Raw genomic sequence first — 18,834 nt, forward strand, 5'->3', positions numbered from 1 at the left:
CGGCTTACTGTTTCCACCACCCAAGACAGACAGACTACTCCCAAGTGAGCACAGTTACTCCCTCCTTCTCCATAAAGCCTTTGGGTTATAAAAGATTTATGTAAATTACAACCCCAAATCAGAAAGTTGGGACAGTATGGAAAATGCTAAGAAAATAAAAATGCAGTGTTTTTTAAATTTACTTTGACTTTTGATTGCAGACAGTTTGAACCCAAAATATTTCATTTCTTGTCTGCTCATCTTCATTTCATCTGTTAATATAACTCCATTTCTGCATTTCAAACCTGCAGCACATTCCAAAAAAAAGTTGGGACGGGGGCAATTTAGGGCTATTAATGAGGTGAAAAAAAATAATAATAATGTGATTCCAAACAGGTGATGTCAACAGGTGACTGTAATCATGGTTTGGTACAAAAGCAGCATCCAGGAAAGGCTGAGTCTTAGATGAGCAAAGATGATCAGATGATCTCCGGTTTGTCAACAAATGTGTGAGAAAATGATTGAAATGTTTAAAAACAATGAACCTCAAAGAAAGTTTGGAAGGGATTTGCATATTTCTCCCTCTACAGTGCATAATATCATTAAACTATGCAAGGAATCGGGAGGAATTTCAGTGCATAAAGACCAAGGGTGCAAACTTAACCCTTGTATTGTGTTAGAAAGCTGCCCACATCTTTAGTGTTAGCGGGTCAAATTTGACCTGATTTAAATCAGCCTCAAAAAATACTAAAAAACAATAGTTATCATCCAATTTTGTTTCTCACCTGATAGCTAACTTAGTTTGTATTTAAATCCATGTAAACACTGTTTTCAATTTGATTTTTTTGGCTTCATAAACTTTTCATCTCACAATATACCACTCATTTTCAAAAAAAAAAAAAAAAAAAGTTTAAATACACTGTACTGAATTTCCTATAGTGAAGAAACAATGTAAGGATATTATCTGAGTCTAACAGACTAATATCAGAGCACACTGAGCAAATATTGCTTTTTTTTTTTCTAAACATTATTATCTATAGTGACATCAGTGCTGCTACGGGTCACGTATAGATTTTTTCACTTTTTCATAAAACCAACTTTATTTTACTCAGAATAGCAGGTGTAAATTGACAATTAAACTATAAATTGAACATTGAAAAACAATATTTTGTGTGTGTGCATGTGTGTGTGTGCATGTGCGTGTGTGTGTGTTGTTTACATGCATATATCACAGTATGTGATTGTTTTAGTGTGCTCCTTGCAGATGTGTTTCTTACATGTGTGGCAAGTGGTGCTAGTTTTTCTGTCCTTGTTGAAGGGGCAGGACTGGCACCTCTTTCTCTTGTTTCCCCTGGCATCGCCTGTCTGGTTCCTTGTGCAGGATGCTGGTGTGGGTGTAGCCTGAAGCTCTCTCAACAAATTGACAGAGGCTTGGGTTCGGGGCAGCCACTGGCGTCTTTCAATGTGGGGATATACCAGAGTCCTCCCCAACTCCTCCAGAAAAAGCCTCCTTTTGAAGGTTTTTCTGATGTTCCATCCAGGATTTATTTCCGTCCACACCACAAATGCATTGTATGCAGAAACATACAATATATTATAAAAGACTGCCATTGGCCACCTTTTTGTCTTTCGCTTGCATGTGTATGTGCCAGTGACCTTGTCCAGATTGTCAACTCCTCCTTTGTTTTTGTTATAATCCAGGATCATATCTGGCTTTTTGTCCTCCCTACTGCTCACAGCAGCATCCTTGTGGAGAGTGGACATCACAATGACATTTCTGGGGTTTTTTGGACAGTTTGACACAATTGTGGTTCTCTCTAAGAATGCAAACTTCGAGGAGAGAGGTGCCCTGTCCTTTGTTCCAAGAAGTGCAAGAGGAAGCTCAGGTTTGTTTTTCCTGACCGTTCCCACCATGGTCACCTTCTTCTTCAGCAGTTCTTGCTCATAGAACGTGAAGAAATTATCGCATGTTATATTGTGCCCCTGAAGACCATTTGTCATGTCTAGGACCACTTGCTTGTGTGTCTGTATGTCTCTCTGTGTGTGTATGTGTGTGGTGGGGCAAATTGAGCCAGATTTGATCCACAGAGCAACCCACACCTTTTATGTAATAGACGCAACAGCCAGTATTCTATGCCGGGTCATATTTGACCCATAACACCACAAATGTCACTTTTTTTATTAGAGACATTCAGAATGGACTAAAATTATGAAAATTTATTTTGTTGTGTTAAAATAGCTGTTTCTGAGGATATCATAAAATCTTGTTCCAATACTAAAAAGCAAAGGGTACTTTTTACATACCTGAACTTAAAAACGGGTCAAATTTGACCCAAACACAAGATAAGGGTTAAGCTGAACGCCTGTGATCTTCGATCCCTCAGACGGCACTGCATCAAGAATCGTCACTCAACAATAGCTGATATAACCACATGGGTGAGGGATTACTTTGGCAAACCTTTGTCAAGCACTACAATACAGAGTTACATGCACAAATGCCACTTAAAACTTTACAGTGTAAAAAAGAAGAGTTATGTTAACCATGTCCAGAAGCGGCATCGACTTCTCTCAGCTCAGAGGCATCCAGGATGGACCATCACACAGTGGAACCGTGTATTGTGGTTTATGCATCCTAGCGGCTAGGTACCTATAGGACAATTCAGTGTCTCCAATTTGCCTGGCTGCATGTTTTTGGACTGTGGGAGGAAACTGGAGCACCTGGAGTAAACCCACGCAGACACGGCACCCAATATCTATCATGCAGTCTATCTATGTCCTCGGCTGCTCCCGTTAGGGGTTCGCCGGCGGATCGTGATCCGCATTATTGATTTGGCACAGTTTTTATGCCGGATGCCCTTCCTGACACAACCCTCCTTATTTATCCGGGCTTGGGACCGGCACTACAATGCACTGGTTTATGCATCCTAGCAGCTAGGTACCTATAGGACAGTTCAGTGTCTCCAATTTGCCTGGCTGCATGTTTTTGGACTGTGGGAGGAAACCGGAGCACCTGGAGGAAACCCACGGGGAGAACATGCAAACTCCGCACAGAAAGGACCCGGACCGCCCCACCTGTGGATCGAACCCAGGACCTTCTTGCTGTGAGGCGACAGTGGCGCCCCCAATATCTATCATGCAGTATTCCATCAATAAAAGAAGCCTGACAAAGATCTGGAAATACAGTGCATAACTTTCGATTTTTGTGTTTTTATTTTCTTACAAATCAGGAAGATAATATTAGTGTTACGTAACAGCCTGTACAACGTAAGGAAATAAAAAATAAAACTGACATAAACAAATAATACAATTGGACAGTTGAAAAAAAAAAAGCAGCAATGGCCAACATGAACCCTGGGTATTCACTTTTCACATTACGTAGCAAGCATTCAGACACGGCCCTTGGCAACATAGTGGTTCTTGTCACATAAAAAATGAGTTCATATTGGCAACTAAAAGGAGGAATCTTGGGTTTCAGAGATGTCTTTGGAGAAATTAAAATAGTACAAACAACTGCAAGGTTTTTAAAATCATTGTAGGCGCTCAGGTGGCGAAGCGGTATGTAACACTAGCCCACCACCAATGAGATCCGGGTTCTTGTAACTGGCCGGGTGTCTGCACAGACATTATGGCTATGTCTGGGTCGGAGGGGATATACCCTGTGATGGATTGGCAACCTGTCCAGGGAATTACTGTCATACGCCTAGTGTTTCCTGGAGAAACCAGGCCCATTGCGACCCTGACCAGGATAAAGAGCTTAGATCAAAATAAATAACAGTAAACAATATTCAAACAGAAAAATAGAAGCAGTGTAAACTTAATTTCCCAAGATACCTTGTGTTTTACAGGATTTTAGTTGTATGCTGCGTTACATTGTCTTGGGGATTCGAGAGAGGATCACCTCCAGCTCAGAAATGTGCAGTCGTTAAGTCACAATTCTAAGTCAGGAAGCAAAAATGTTCTTCCTTCCTTCATTCATTCTCGCTAGTGGATGTGGCATCATATAGAAACAGTGAACACAAGCAGGAACTTCAAAAGCAGGAACTACAACTTAGAGTAGCCAATCTATCTTCTACATTTTGGGAGGTGGAAGGAAACCAGAGTGCAAACCCTGGTGATCAGATCAGGTGGATCACTCTCAATTGCTCTGAAGATTTAGTAGTAAGGGTCTTGCTTTTATTTTTATCCAAACTTGGAACAAGCACTGAAAGCACACTGACAAGAGCACTTCCCAAAGGTTAGGCTGTTCTGCCATTCCCATCCCACCTCCAGACATAGCCAAATTCGTTACACATGTGGAATCTGGGATCTGTTAAAAAGAAAAGTCTGAATAACACTGCGCTGGTTGGATAAATCATCAAGGTTAGAAGCAGCCACAATTTTGATCTCTTTCTGTCAGCATGCAGATTCTCAGAAGCATTTAAAGGCAGTGGTAGCTCAGCAGATGAGGCATTGGACTAAAAATCAAAAGATTGCTGGTTCAAGCCCCACCACTGCCAGGTTGCCATAATTAGGCCTGTGAGCAAGACGCTTAACCCTCAATTGCTTGGAATGCATTTGGTCACAATTGTAAGTCACTTTGGGTAAGTGCAATGGAACGCAGCATGTGCTTCTCCTGTCCAATCAGTGATCACCTTTCCATGTGTTTCACAGGCAAAAATACATTCATTATAAGAGGAAAGACAGAATATCTCATTCTTGTGAAGTTCAGAAATGATTAGCTTTTTGCATAATGGGGAACACTGTATGGCCAAGTTCGTGGACACCGCATCCCAGTGTTAAGATGCTGGGCTTCCTTTGCATCCATAACAGCACTCCACTAGATCTTACACGACAACATAAGTCATCAATGCAAATGCTCCAAAGTCCCAATAACGGTACTGGGTTTGGTGATCTTAGGCTTGTGTGTGTCTGGTCAGCCCAAAAAAACCCCAAATCAGTTCCTCTCAGATTATGTGCTGATATTGTTTTCATGCTAGCTTTTGGCTCAGTAGTTGTTGCTTCTAGATGTTTCCATCTCATAATACTGGCAATGGAGCAGCTCAAGCAGGGCAAACATTTGACAGACTGCTTTGCTGGAAAGGAAGCAACCAATGAAAGTGCCTTATTAAATGCCACTGATTAATTAGATGGTGTTCACAAACTTTTGCCAATGTCAACAGTCTCACCAGCCTTCAATATTCTATTCCAGCTCATTACACAACAGTACACTGTTGATTAAAAGACATTAAACTAGAGGTGGTAAATGTATATGAAGGGATTCTACTACAACTGCTCCAATGTTTCAATGTTCCACGTTGGACCCAAAAGAAAAGAAGAAAGCAACAAACGTTTTCCACTCCACGCTAGCTCTATGCTGTGTATATACACACTTTAGAAAGAGGCAGTCACACATCATTCCAGATCTCCGGAGTAAAAATGTAATACTGTGTGTAACCGATAAAACGTTCTATGTACACGTGTTTGTGTAAATACACAGCAGACAGCTTGTGTCAAGTGGAATCGACATGAACAGCAAAAAAAAAATCAAAGACCTCAAACATGACGTCACTTCCTGATGCTAGTTTCAAGTGTTTTTCCTTTTTTTGTCAATGTTTACACTGTTTTTCTCTTGCTGTTTTTCTCTTTGTTTAGTTCAGGTTGATTTGTCTTTTGCTAGCAGTTTTTAAAACACCAAAAAAAAAAATCATCACAGGATCCGGGGCTGTGCTATAAGCTGATTTGTTGAGTCTGAGGAGCGTAATTCTGATAGAAGGGAGAATTCCGACTTGCCAAGTGGGAGTGACGGTACAGAGAAAGAGAGGAGAAAAAAAAGCTAAACTGTATGATATTTACAACAACATACAGTCTAATGTCCGTTAGAATAAAGAAAATCATCCAAAGTGTCCAAAACATAAAGTGCAAAATGTGACTCAAAAAAAGAATCAGCTTCATATAAAATAAGAACGAACAAACAAACGGCTGAGAGCTTTAAACTTCATCCTGATTGGAGAACAGTAACCAGATGCAGACATGTGACATGTTCAGTGCTTAAACAGAACGGAGGAGCTACTCCACATCGCTCCACACCAGTCTCCTCCACTTTTCTCTCTACTCCACGCGGATCAGCAGGCCGTACAGCAGGATGCCCCCTTTCTCCTTGGTGATCCACTCGATCTCGGTGTTGCTAAATCTAGGATCCAGCGGCTCGCTGATGCCCACTGACTGAGGGCCAACCTTGTAGGAGCCCGGGCGCACACATACCTGGAAGCCAACCTGGGCATGGTGGCAGCGCAGGGAGCGTGGGTCTCTGAATCTACAACACACACACACAAAGTAAAGAGTGTGGGACTGACAGAATGAAAATGCTGACAGGCAGAAAAGAAGCAAAAGCAAATAATAATCCATGTTGCCATTTGAGGTACACGATATGGCAAAAAGTATGTGGACATCCATTCAAATTATTGAGGTCAGGTGTTTCAACCACAGCCATCACCAAAAGCAACCACCTGCGCACAAAGTGAGCTCTTTAAAGACATGGTCTGTGGTCTGGACAGAGCCCTGACCTCAGTCGATTAGAAGTGAGACCTCCTCGTCAAACATCTTAACTCTTTTGACTCTATTAGCACACATTTCCAAAATCTTGTGAAAGGCCTTTTCGGAGGTGTGGATGCTGTTAGAGCTGCAAAAGGGGAGGGGCAACTATATTTATATAATGTTCATAGTTCTGGAATGGCATATCCGACCAGCTTATGGTCAGGTGTTCCCTAACATATGGCACTGTATTGGATCTTGTTTTGACTATTACATAATGATCAAATGGACTTAATAATATGTTTGTAATGTGATGTACAACACTTCAGAATGTGATGTCACATCAGTCAATAGATGCAATTTTGATCACTTTAAAAGGCAGTATAGTGGCACAGCAGACAGTCTGGGTTATAACGTTCCATGGTTTAAGAGACCTGAGTTAAAACCTATCCTCTGAGCCGCTCAGGTGGCGCAGCGGTAAAGTACACTAGCACACCAGAGTTGGGGTTTCGAATACATCGTATTCCGACTGGGCTGGACGGCAGAATGAACAACGATTGGCTGTTGTTCATAGTGTTAGGGGGTAAAAAGTCGGATCATAGGTCCTCATAACTGGTGCAACTGCGGCCCCTGCTGGCTGACTGATGGCGCCTGCACAGGGCTGAGGAATAATGCTGATGGGGGTGTGGCCCTCCGTACACAGTGCCCGTCGGTGTATGAACTCGACTCTTAAGGTGAAAAATGCAGTAAAAATGAGAGGCGTCCTCAGTCAGCGGTGAAGGGTCGAATCAGTATAGAGGACACAATCGGGGTAATTGGACACGACTAGATTAGGGGAGAAAATTGGGGGGAAAAAGTGGGAAAAATAGAAGAAATTCAAAACCTATCCTCTGGTCATCATGTAAGCAGTTAAACATGTTCTCTGAGGAGGGCTGTGGGTTAGAACATATTAAATAAATTGCCAAGAGGACAATTAATGTTAAATAAATTTGGCTACGTTTTTATTTAAAATGCAATTACTTAAAAAGTTTGTATGAGTTCGTTATTCAGAAAGGTGCCAACAATTCTAGAGTTGATTGTATATGAGGTACCATTTATTAGAAATTAGCTTTTTAAAACAGTTAACGTACAAGAATTTGAGCCCATTACATATTTAAAAAGCTTGGTGAGCACTTACTGCACTTTAGGGGCGAAGGCCTCCAGGCCAGAGTAGCGCATAGTGGGTGAGAGGCATGCGCGGGGTACCTCTCTCTCTGGAGCGCTGTTCTCATCTGGCTCACCGTAGCTGCCGTGGCCCTCTGCTTTCACCGGGGACACAGAAAACACAGAGGACGAGTCTGCTGGAAATCACAGAGAACAATTAACAAAAGCCGTCATGTTCACATCAAGCTACCTATTATTATATTCAAATCATATAGTATATATCCACCGATCAGCCATAACATTAAAACCCCCTCCTTGTTTCTACTCTCACTGTCCATTTTATCAGCTCCACTTACCATACAGATGCACTTTGTAGTTCTACAATTACTGACTGTAGTCCATCTATTTCTCTACATATTTTTTAAGCCTGCTTTCACCCTGTTCTTCAATGGTCAGGACCCCCACAGGACCACCACAGAGCAGGTATTATTTAGGTGATGGATCATTCTCAGTACTGCAGTGACACTGACATGGTGGTGGTGTGTTAGTGTGTGTTGTGCTGGTATGACTGGATCAGACACAGCAGCACTGCTGGAGTTTTTAAATACCATGTCCACTCACTGTCCACACTCTATTAGACACTCCTTCCTAGTTGGTCCACCTTGTAGATGTAAAGTCAGAGACGATCACTCATCTATTGCTGCTGTTTGAGTTGGTCATCTTCTAGACCTTCATCAGTGGTCACAGGACGCTGCTTCTGGGGCGCTGTTGGCTGGATATTTTTGGTTGGTGGACTATTCTCAGTCCAGCAGTGACGGTGAGGTGTTTAAAAACTCCAGCAGTATTGCTGTGTCTTATCCACTCATACCAGCACAACACACACTAACACACCACCACCATGTCAGTGTCACTGCAGTGCTAAGAATGACCCACCACCCAAGTAATACCATATCTGTAGTGGTCTTGGGAGAGTCCTGACCATTAAAGAACAGCATGAAAGGGGGCTAACAAAGCATGCAGAGAAACAGATGGACTACAGTCAGTAATTGTAGAACTACAAAGTGCTTCTATATGGTAAGTGGAGCTGATAAAATGGACAGTGTGTGTAGAAACAAGGAGGTGGTTTTAATGTTATGGTTGATCAGTGTATATGTGTTCTATAAGGTGAGGAACATCAGGTACTGGGTGTGCTGACTTTGTGGTTCATTTGTGGGCAGTGGTGGTTCAGTGGTTAAGGTACTGGACTGATAATCTGAAGCCCCACCTCTGCCAAGCTGCCAAAGTTGGGTCTCTGAGCTATGCCCTTAACTTTCAATTGTTTGCATTGTATCAGTCATCATTGTATTTACAGCATTTAGCAGACGATTTATAGCAGCTATAATTGTAAAGGTAAATGTAAATGCCGACCTGATAGGAGCTGGCTTTGATCCAGTGCACGGCGGAGTAAGCCCACATTTGTCCCGTGGTATGCAATGTGCCACTTCTTAAAGGTGTTCGATACATCACAGTGCGGCTTTATCCTGAAAGTCAAGACTTACAGTTATTTATCCAGATTTACTCTGAGTCACTTTTAGTCCATCTAGCTGCTGTCTGTGCTGCACACGGTGATTACTCTGGATACTCACTGGTGGTCAAAATAATGTGTGTGTGTCGACTGTGTATTAGTATGGTTCTTGGTAAATCACCCACCACATACAGTGGGGCCAAAAAGTATTTAGTCAGCCACTGATTGTGCAAGTTCTCCTACTTAGAAAGATGAGAGAGGTCTGTAATTTTCATCATAGGTACACTTCAACTATGAGAGACAAAATGAGAAAAAAAATCCAGGAAATCACATTGTAGGATTTTTAAATAATTTATTTGTAAATTATGGTGGAAAATAAGTATTTGGTCAATAACAAAAGTTCAACTCAATACTTTGTAACATAACCTTTGTTGGCAATGACAGAGGTCAAACGTTTCCTGTAAGTCTTCACCAGGTTTGCACACACTGTAGCTGGTATTTTGGCCCATTCCTCCATGCAGATCTCCTCTAGAGCAGTGATGTTTTGGGGCTGTCGCTGGGCAACACGGACTTTCAACTCCCTCCACAAATTTTCTATGGGGTTGAGGTCTGGAGACTGGCTAGGCCACTCCAGGACCTTGAAATGCTTTTTACGGAGCCACTCCTTCGTTGCCCGAGCGGTGTGTTTGGGATCATTGTCATGCTGGAAGACCCAGCCACGTTCCATCTTCAATGCTCTCACTGATGGAAGGAGGTTTTGGCTTAAAATCTCATGATACATGGCCCCGTTCATTCTTCCCTTAACACGGATCAGTCGTCCTGTCCCCTTTGCAGAAAAACAGCCCCAAAGCATGATGTTTCCACCCCCATGCTTCACAGTAGGTATGGTGTTCTTGGGTTCTTCTTCTTCCTCCAAACAGAGTTTTTACCAAAAAGTTCCATTTTGGTTTCATCTGACCACATGATATTCTCCCAATCCTCTTCTGGATCATCCATATGCTCTCTGGCAAACTTCAGACGGGCCTGGACATGTACTGGCTTAAGCAGCGGGACACGCCTGGCACTGCAGGATGTGAGTCCCTCTCGGCGTAGTGTGTTACTGATGGTAGCCTTTGTTACTTTGGTCCCAGCTCTCTGCAGGTCATTCATCAGGTCCCTCCATGTAGTTCTGGGATTTTTTCTCACCGTTCTCATGATCATTTTGACCCCACGGGATGAGATCTTGACCCCAAGGGAGATTATCAATGGTCTTGTACTGTATGTCTTCCATTTTCTTACAATTGCTCCCACAGTTGATTTATTCACACCAACCTGCTTGCCTATTGTAGATTCACTCTTCCCAGCCTGGTGCAGGTCTACAATTTTCTTCCTGGTGTCCTTCGACAGCTCTTTGGTCTTGGCCATGGTTGAGTTTGGAGTCTGACTGTTTGAGGCTGTGGACAAGTGTCTTTTATACAGATAACGAGGTCAAACAGGTAACGAGTGGAGGACAGAAGAGCTTCTTAAAGAAGAGGTTACAGGTCTGTGAGAGCCAGAAATCTTGCTTGTTTGTTATTGACCAAATACTTTTTTTCTCATTTTGTCTCTCATAGTTGAAGTGTACCTATGATGAAAATTACAGACCTCTCTCATCTTTCTAAGTAGGAGAACCTGCACAATCAGTGGCTGACTAAATACTTTTTGACCCCACTGTATGCACCTCAGCATCCGCTGACCCCGCTCTGTCATTTTGCGTGGCCTAGCACTTAGTGGCCGAGTTGCTGTCGTTCCCAATCACTTCCACTTTGTTATAATACCACCGAGGAAATTTCACGACTGGACTTGTTGCACAGGTGGCATCCTATCACGGTACCACGCTGAAATTCACTGAGCTCCTGAGAGCGACCCATTCTTTCACTAATGTTTGTAGAAACAGTCTGCATGCCTAGGCGCTTGGTTTTATACACCTGTGGCCATGACAGTGATTGGAACACCTGAATTCAATGATTTGGATGGGTGAGTAAATACTTTTGGCAATATAGTGAATATTACCTCTATGACTACCTCTTCACTCTGTCTATGTGTTAACAGCCTTGTTTTACATTTTATTAAAATCTGTTTGCAGCATTACAGTGATCCTGCAACAAGTTCTTTACCACCATTCTTGTTCATTTGTTGCACCAAACAAATTCTGAACATCCGGATGTTAAGGCTAACTGACCTTAGAGCGAAGCGGCACCAGCCGAAGGGAAGGGCATAGTCTCTGGGTGGCTCTCCACGCTTGTAGTAAGCCTCATCACCACGCAGCTTATGACATGACTCACAGTAACACAGGTTATATTTGGCATCCTCATTAAAGTAACCATCTGAAAGACAAGAAGAAATGTTAGCTTGACTGTGAGAGAGCACGGACAGAAGGGGCTGATGCTAAAGTGAAAAGAGTGTGATAAGATATATAAATATTAGGGATGTAACAATTCCCCACAAGACAGTTCATAGCCGATTCAAAAATTCCACGATTCAAATCGATTCATGTAAAATGAATCGATATTCACTTTAAACAGCAGAGGGCACTGGCGCTGTACACCTCGCCTGGTTTACGTCACTGGCGCTATACGCCTGGTTGCCACATTCGGGGTTTTTCAGCCAAATTGGGCTTAATTCAAGTTTGTACCTACCTCAGAAATAAAAGGGCATTTATTATTTAGATAAATAAAAGATAAGCACAATAATTGCCTTCAATTACAGTTTAAAAAATCGAAAAAAAAACGTATCGTGAACCCAGTATCGTGAATCGCATCATGGGTAGAGTGTATCGTTACATCCCTAATAAGTGAGAGAAAAATGAGAGCAAATAAGGTAGGACCAACCAGGTAGTGTAAGCAGGTCCTTAAATCTGGAGCACAGCGCCTGGTACTCGCATACCTTATTGGTGTTCACCTCGGGAGGAGGCGTCCAGCATACGCTCTCCTTTATACCTGCAAATGATAATAATAATAATAATAATATAAATAATAATAAGAGAACCAACTACAGAAAATTTTTACTCTTTTTTTATTTAAATTTTTGAGTACAATTAAAGTTGGTTACATTTTTTTTTTTTTTTTAAATGGAGAGCCTGGTCAAACTTAAATTTTACAAGGAATTTGAGCTGAAGGAAATGGTGGTGATTAAAACAGTAGATTAAAAAGAGTAGATTGTAATAGTGCAGTAGAAGTTCTATATAGTTATACACCATGTAGTGCACAGAATGAATTTTGGGATACTGGCAGGAAATTGCTTGTGTGTACTGTGTAAACAATGTCTGTCATAACCAAGGATGTAAGCCTGCATTGCTAGAATAGAATCAGCAGGTATCATGACAGTAAAAACATAACTTGTAAAGAGCACATGCTGAAGAGTTGTATTATACACATATATTAAATATGCAATCAAATAAATGTTATCATTTGACAGCCATAAATGGTTCAGAAGCACCACTGCATTGAAAAAAACAAACAAAAAAACATAAGCAAACAGTAAGCCTATTTCTGAATCAAGGGAATCCACAGCAGTGCTATCGACAGGTCAGGTGTCAACATACTGACATTATCGTCTGTGTCTGGGGGGATGGCTAAAGCCCTGCATTTGAATGGCATCCTGTCTGGGAAGCCGGACTCACTGCGACCCAGACCAGGATAATGTAAAATATGAAAATGATGAAAAAAGGAAAAAAATATAAAAGATAAGCTCAAAAAAACATAAAAGATGTGGTGTGGACAGATAGGAGCACCTACCATCCACCATATCAGCCTTCTCCATATCTCCTTGGCACCGCACTTCACCACTCTCTGCACCTACTGCCGCCACATGGCTAGTAACTACGGTAACCTGTGAGGACAAGAGTGGAGCTGGATAAGACAGCACTCGTGTTTCAGGATTACAAGACCAACTGCAACTAGGCAATACTTTTGACAGTAACCGAGGGATTTCTAGAACTGCAGTACATTTCGAAGAACAAGTATGTTTTTGTATATTAATGTGTGTGTGTGTGTGTGTGTGTGTGTGTGTGTGTATCACTGGGCTGACCTGTTCACACTGTCCGTAAAGGTCGATGAGGGGGTAGCAGGGACTTGGGATGTCCTGGACTGCTATGCCCTGGTCCATCCCATTTACATACAGGTGAAGACAGCCATTAGCATCTACCAGCAGACCCAGCACTGTCCCCTCAGGACATGTGTCCAAGTTCGGCCCATAATTCTCACATATCTAAAGAGAAATGCAGAAAAAGAATATAAAATTAAGAGTCCTGTTTCAACAGCAAAATGTTGGTACTGGTGGTTTATCCAAACACATTCCTTGGTTGGGGAGGAGTGGTTCTACTACTAGCCTCAAAATACTGCTGGTCTCAAATGATAAGGGTTCAGAACTGAAATAGTTGTCTTTTTGTCACGATAACCAACTGAGGAATAGTGGTATAGGAATAGTGCTGTCTGCAGACAATAAAGGTTAGCTAGTTAGTTATTGCTTATTGCCACTTTAGCACACACAGTAGTGTTAAAAAAAATAGCAGTCATTAACCTAATGAATCACTGTTTTTGATCATTCTACACAGCAAATAATTTACTTGTAAGTGTAGTAGAGTAAAGGAAAAAAACAGACACAACAATTAGGACATGCATGCCGCTCATTCTGAGTAATTGAATAACTGGATTGAAGCCGTGTTTAGAATAATAGCAGTGAGCAGTTCAATTGCTGAAGTTATTAATTCTGTGGAAGAACATGTGTCAATTTTGGCCCTTAAGGTAGGACGGTGGCAAATGTTGCACATGTTGGTCATAGTACATTTCCTTCTAAAATACTGGGTAAAATGGTTTGTGGGTAAAAATTGTCCTGATGAAGAACGTACTTTGATTAAAAAGTGGATTTAAAACAGAAAAAGTGCAGCAAACTATTGGCTGCTCAGCTATAATGATCTTAAATGCTTTGAAGTTGCAACCAAAACCTGAAAGACATGGAAGGAAGCGGAGAACTGCTGTTCAAAGAATAGCCAAAATGGCAAAGGCTCAGCCAATGATCACCTCCAAAAAGATCAAAGAAAATCTGAAGTTACCAGTGAGTACAGCTACAATCAGAAGACGATTAAATGAAGCCAAGTTACCAGCAAGAACTCCCCGCAAAGTCCCGTTGTTGAAAAAAGACATGTTCTGAATAGGTTAAAGTTTGCCAAGGAACAAATTGACTGGCCCACAGAGAAATGGTGCACCATTTTGTGGACTGATGTTCTTTTTGGGTCTAGTGGTGTAGACAGTATGTCAGACGACCCTCGAGCACTGAATTCAAGCCACAGTACACTGTACACTGTGGTACAAAAATCATGATACGGGGATGTTTCTCATACCATGGTTTTGGGCCTGTTTATTGCATACTGACTGACCAGTGGATCAGTTTGAATATATCAAAATACTTGAGAAGATCAGGTTGCCCTATGTCAAAGAAGAAATGCCCTTGAAACGCCCCTGAAATGGGTGTTTTAACATGACAATGACCCAAAACACACCAGTAAGCAAACACCACCTTGGTTACAGACAAACAGTATTAAGGTAATGGAGTGGCCAGCCCAATCCCCTGACCTCAATCCCATTGAGAACTTGTAGAGTGACATCAAAAATGTGGTTTCTGAGGCAAAACCCAAAAATGCAGAAGAACTGTGGAGTGTAGTCCAATCGTCATAGACTGGAATACCTGTTCAGAGGTGCCAGAGGTTGGTCGACTTCATGCAACACAGATGTCAAGCAGTTCTCAGAAACAATGGTCATGCCACTAAATATTATTTCAGTAATTCAAAGTGAAATCTTAAACATCAGTTTATACATTATAATGTTTTATTGTTTTTAAAGAAAAATGTTGGCACTGTTATTTTTTTGAACAGGCTAATATTCCTTTTTCTTTACCTTCTGCAAAGGATTAACACAAACTGGATAAATTATGTTAATATTTAGATTTGGAATTGAATGTGTAGTATTTCCAGTGCATTTGCATTTATGGAAATAAAAGTTATTGTAATGATGTGCTTTATTCGTTTTTTTTAAACTCAATGCTATTTTTAAACACTACTGTATTTACCGATATTCAAGGCACATACTTATTAACATAAGAAATACTTTACTATGAAGATAACAGGATCACATCAAATGTTTTATGTTTAAATGGTTTAGAAAGTCATTTATCTTTTTGGGTTGACTTTCTTACAGACGTTCTATCTTAAGGGGGTGAAGTGCAGGGCAATTAATTAGGGTGTATTACATGTCTGGGAGACCGGTGCGTTTTCTCCTGATAAAAGATGTTTGTGTCATAGGTCTAAGTGTCTGATCTGTTATTCTGTGTATATGGTGTGGTTGAGTTGGTTTAGGGTATAGAGGGGTTCCTTCCTGTTTATGCATGGTGAGACTTCTTAATTATCGTACATACACAGATCAGCCATAACATTAAAACCACCTCCTTGTTTCTACACTCCATTTTACAGTCCATTTTATCAGCTCCACTTACCATATAGAAGAACTTTGTAGTTCTACAATTACTGACTGTAGTCCATCGGTTACTCTGCATGCTTTTTTTGTTAGCCCCCTTTCAAGCTGTTCTTCAATGGTCATGACTCTTCCAGGACCACTACAGAGTAGGTATTATTTGGGTGGTGGGTCATTCTCAGCACTGTAGTGACACTGACATGGTGGTGGTGTGTTAGTGTGTGTTGTGCTGGTATTAGTGAATAAGACACAGCAGCGCTGATGGGAGTTTTTAAACACCTCACTGTCACTGCCGGACAGAGAATAGTCCACCAACCAAAAATATCCAGCCAACAGTGCCCTGTGGGCAGCATCCTGTGACCACTGATGAAGGTCTAGAAGATGACCAACTCAAACAGCAGCAATAAATAAGCGATCGTCTCTGACTTTACATCTACAAGGTGGACCAACTAGGTAGGAGTGTCTAATAGAGTGGACAGTGAGTGGACACAGTATTTAAAAACTCCAGCAGCGCTGCTGTGTCTGATCCACTCATACCAGCACAACACACACCAACACACCACCACCATGTCAGTGTCACTGAAGTGCTAAGAATGATCCACCACCAAAATAACACCTACTTAAGGAGGTGGTTTTACTGTTATGGCTGATCAGTGTATAACTGTAATTAACAATTTAATTGTTATGTCTGTTAATGCTATTAACATCATAATGTAAATTTACTGTAGAGAGTAATACACGCACACTTCCTAAACATCTGCCATTAATCATAGTTTTATTGTTGCTCCAGCAAAGCTAACTGTGTATATCAACAAAACCCGACTTAATATATTACATGAATTGGGGGCCCTCAGCTGACAATGATTAAAATATGTTGACTGATGTATCATTTGTTTTAAACCTGATGTTTGCCAGCACATGTCAATGTGGTGTTGTGAGACCTGAGAAATTAACTGTTTGTCTCAAATAACAACAATTAGCACAAAATAACTGCGACTACCCAGTTACTAAATTACTAAACATATATGCAGGCTACCTTTAGTGAGTTGTGGAAGACAGAGTCCCGCTGCAGAAGCCAGACAGAGCGTTTAAGACAGCAGGCTGTAGAAGGGAAGTTGAGCCGATCAGGAGAGTGACCAATGATACCCAGAGACAGAGACGACGTCCAGGATGAGTTTAATCTGTCTATCTGAAACTGAACAAAAAGACAGCAGAGAGTCACCAGGTGCAATGCACTAACACACCTAGTCTAGTTCTGAGAAGGAGAATGAATGGCTAAGTGTGTGATACCCTGCAATGGACTGGTTAAAACAAACAGACAAAGACATGCTTTTACTGAGAGACAGACCTGGAAGAGCTGCTGGCGAGATAAAGCTTGGGCGGTGACCAGCAGGCCCTGGTTATAGCTTGACACTCGGGCAGCGGTCAGGTTCTGATTGGACAGCTGGATGTTTTTCCCATGATTCTCCAGAAAAGACATTGTAACTGGTGCCTGGGCTAACTCACTCTCACACTGAATCCGAGAAAAACATTGAACAAAGAATAAAGAGACAGTCATTAAAAATACACAAACTAATGTGTTTAGTATAAACTGCTTAACCGACAACCAACAAAGAAGTTATTGTTCAGTTTTACATTTCAAATCCAATAGCTGTTGTTTGATTTGAACTGAGAGCGGAGCTACAGTGCGAGCTCAGACTCACCTTTATAACCTCGTGTTAAAACCCATTAAAAAAAGCTGTTCTAATCCGTACAGAAACAGTAGTTTTAATCCATTTCTATTGTTTAAATAATAAACAGAAATATTAAGCATCAAATTCACAAATTAAAGAGTAAGTATGGAGTACAACTATGATACTATACTATATATACTACGATAACTTAGCACATGCGGATCTGTGTGTAATAATATTTATTTCATTTTGAAACATGTTAGACATCTGATTATCATCTTATAATAACGACACTATTGTTGTCAGGAAGAGCTTATCATGATTAGCATGTGTAGTTAGCACTTGTAATGAACTGGTTCTGCTCAGTGTTTATGTTCATCTTTGAGTTTTACATTAATGACTGTTTAGATTTTGTTCTTGACCTTGGCAAAAGACCACTAATGTGGTCTTAAATACAGTGGTACCTTGTAACTCGTCCCCTAAACTCAAAATCTTTGAAACTCAACACCTTTCATCAAGTAATTTGTACCCTTAAACTCCACGTTTCCCTTAAACTCAACGTGTTAAGTTTTATTTGTTTATTTATTTTAAATGAACAATGAACAGCCGCTTTGTTTAGCGCTTGGCTGGAGCGGTGCAGTAAGACGTCATCAAAGTGCGCATATGAGACGAAACTGCATTTGTGTGGAATAACTATCAAATTCACTCTGGAGGCCTCCACATGTATCTGTATTTAGCTGGATTTTTCTCCTGTTTCACTTTTAAACTTGTGTTATAGCTTGGGGTTCTGAGAAATTATAAGAATCAGCTTTTCTGTAAGTCTAAAACGCTTTTTAAAAAAAAGCTTAACGTGACAATGTATTAAAAGAACAACATAGAAACACTAAAGCTGTCTTAATTATTACTGCTCATAAGTTCTCTCCACTAATGAAATTCCTCGCTCGTTTGAGTACAATGTCATGTTCAGCTTTGTGCACCAGCACGCTTCATAGAAATAATGGCACAGTCAGCGCAAAAGCTATTTTGCCACTTCTCACGTGAATGTGCCTTTACTGAACGGAATACGGTATTCCAAGATTAAGCATCTCCACGATTAAGAAGTGTAAGGAAACAATAAAGATATAAAGGTAAAGTGCAGGTTTTCAATTGTATTTCAGTGTTTTCATATTATATTTGTGTTATAAATGTCAAAAACAACCCCATTATTTTACATGATCCTAAAATACACTGATCAGCCATAACATTAAAACCACCTCCTTGTTTCTACACTCACTGTCCATTTTATCAGCTCCACTTACCATATAGAAGCACTTTGTAGTTCTACAATTACTAACTGTAGTCCATCTGTTTCTCTACATATCTTTTTAACCTGCTTTCACCCTGTTCTTCAATAGTCAGGACCCCCACAGGACCACCACAGAGCAGGTATTATTTAGGTTGTGGATCATTCTCAGCACTGCAGTGACACTGACATGGTGGTGGTGTGTTAGTGTGTGTTGTGCTGGTATGAGTGGATCAGACACAGCAGTGCTGACGGAGT

At 41.0% G+C, this 18,834-nt stretch overlaps 1 protein-coding gene across 2 annotated transcripts in view; it reads right to left on the reverse strand.

Annotated features, from left to right (window-relative positions):
• Positions 1 to 3,157: 3,157 nt before the first annotated feature.
• neurl4 (neuralized E3 ubiquitin protein ligase 4) overlaps positions 3,158 to 18,834 on the reverse strand; it is a 47,983-nt gene continuing 32,306 nt past the window's right edge. The window contains exons 21-29 of one of the 2 annotated variants that reach the window (XM_063002845.1): positions 16,970 to 17,134; positions 16,658 to 16,816; positions 13,184 to 13,363; positions 12,892 to 12,985; positions 11,986 to 12,093; positions 11,337 to 11,481; positions 9,040 to 9,152; positions 7,667 to 7,826; positions 3,158 to 6,271 (exon numbers count right to left, since the gene is read on the reverse strand). In XM_063002845.1, the coding sequence (XP_062858915.1) occupies positions 6,067 to 6,271; positions 7,667 to 7,826; positions 9,040 to 9,152; positions 11,337 to 11,481; positions 11,986 to 12,093; positions 12,892 to 12,985; positions 13,184 to 13,363; positions 16,658 to 16,816; positions 16,970 to 17,134 (1,329 nt within the window). In that variant the 3' untranslated portion in view covers positions 3,158 to 6,066. Of the gene's footprint in view, positions 6,272 to 7,666; positions 7,830 to 9,039; positions 9,153 to 11,336; positions 11,482 to 11,985; positions 12,094 to 12,891; positions 12,986 to 13,183; positions 13,364 to 16,657; positions 16,817 to 16,969; positions 17,135 to 18,834 lie in introns of both variants that reach the window. The other variant, XM_063002844.1, reaches the window with a different exon arrangement.

The sequence above is a fragment of the Trichomycterus rosablanca genome, chromosome 10 (assembly GCF_030014385.1).
Source record: "Trichomycterus rosablanca isolate fTriRos1 chromosome 10, fTriRos1.hap1, whole genome shotgun sequence".
In the NCBI taxonomy this organism is placed as follows: Eukaryota; Metazoa; Chordata; class Actinopteri; order Siluriformes; family Trichomycteridae; genus Trichomycterus; species Trichomycterus rosablanca.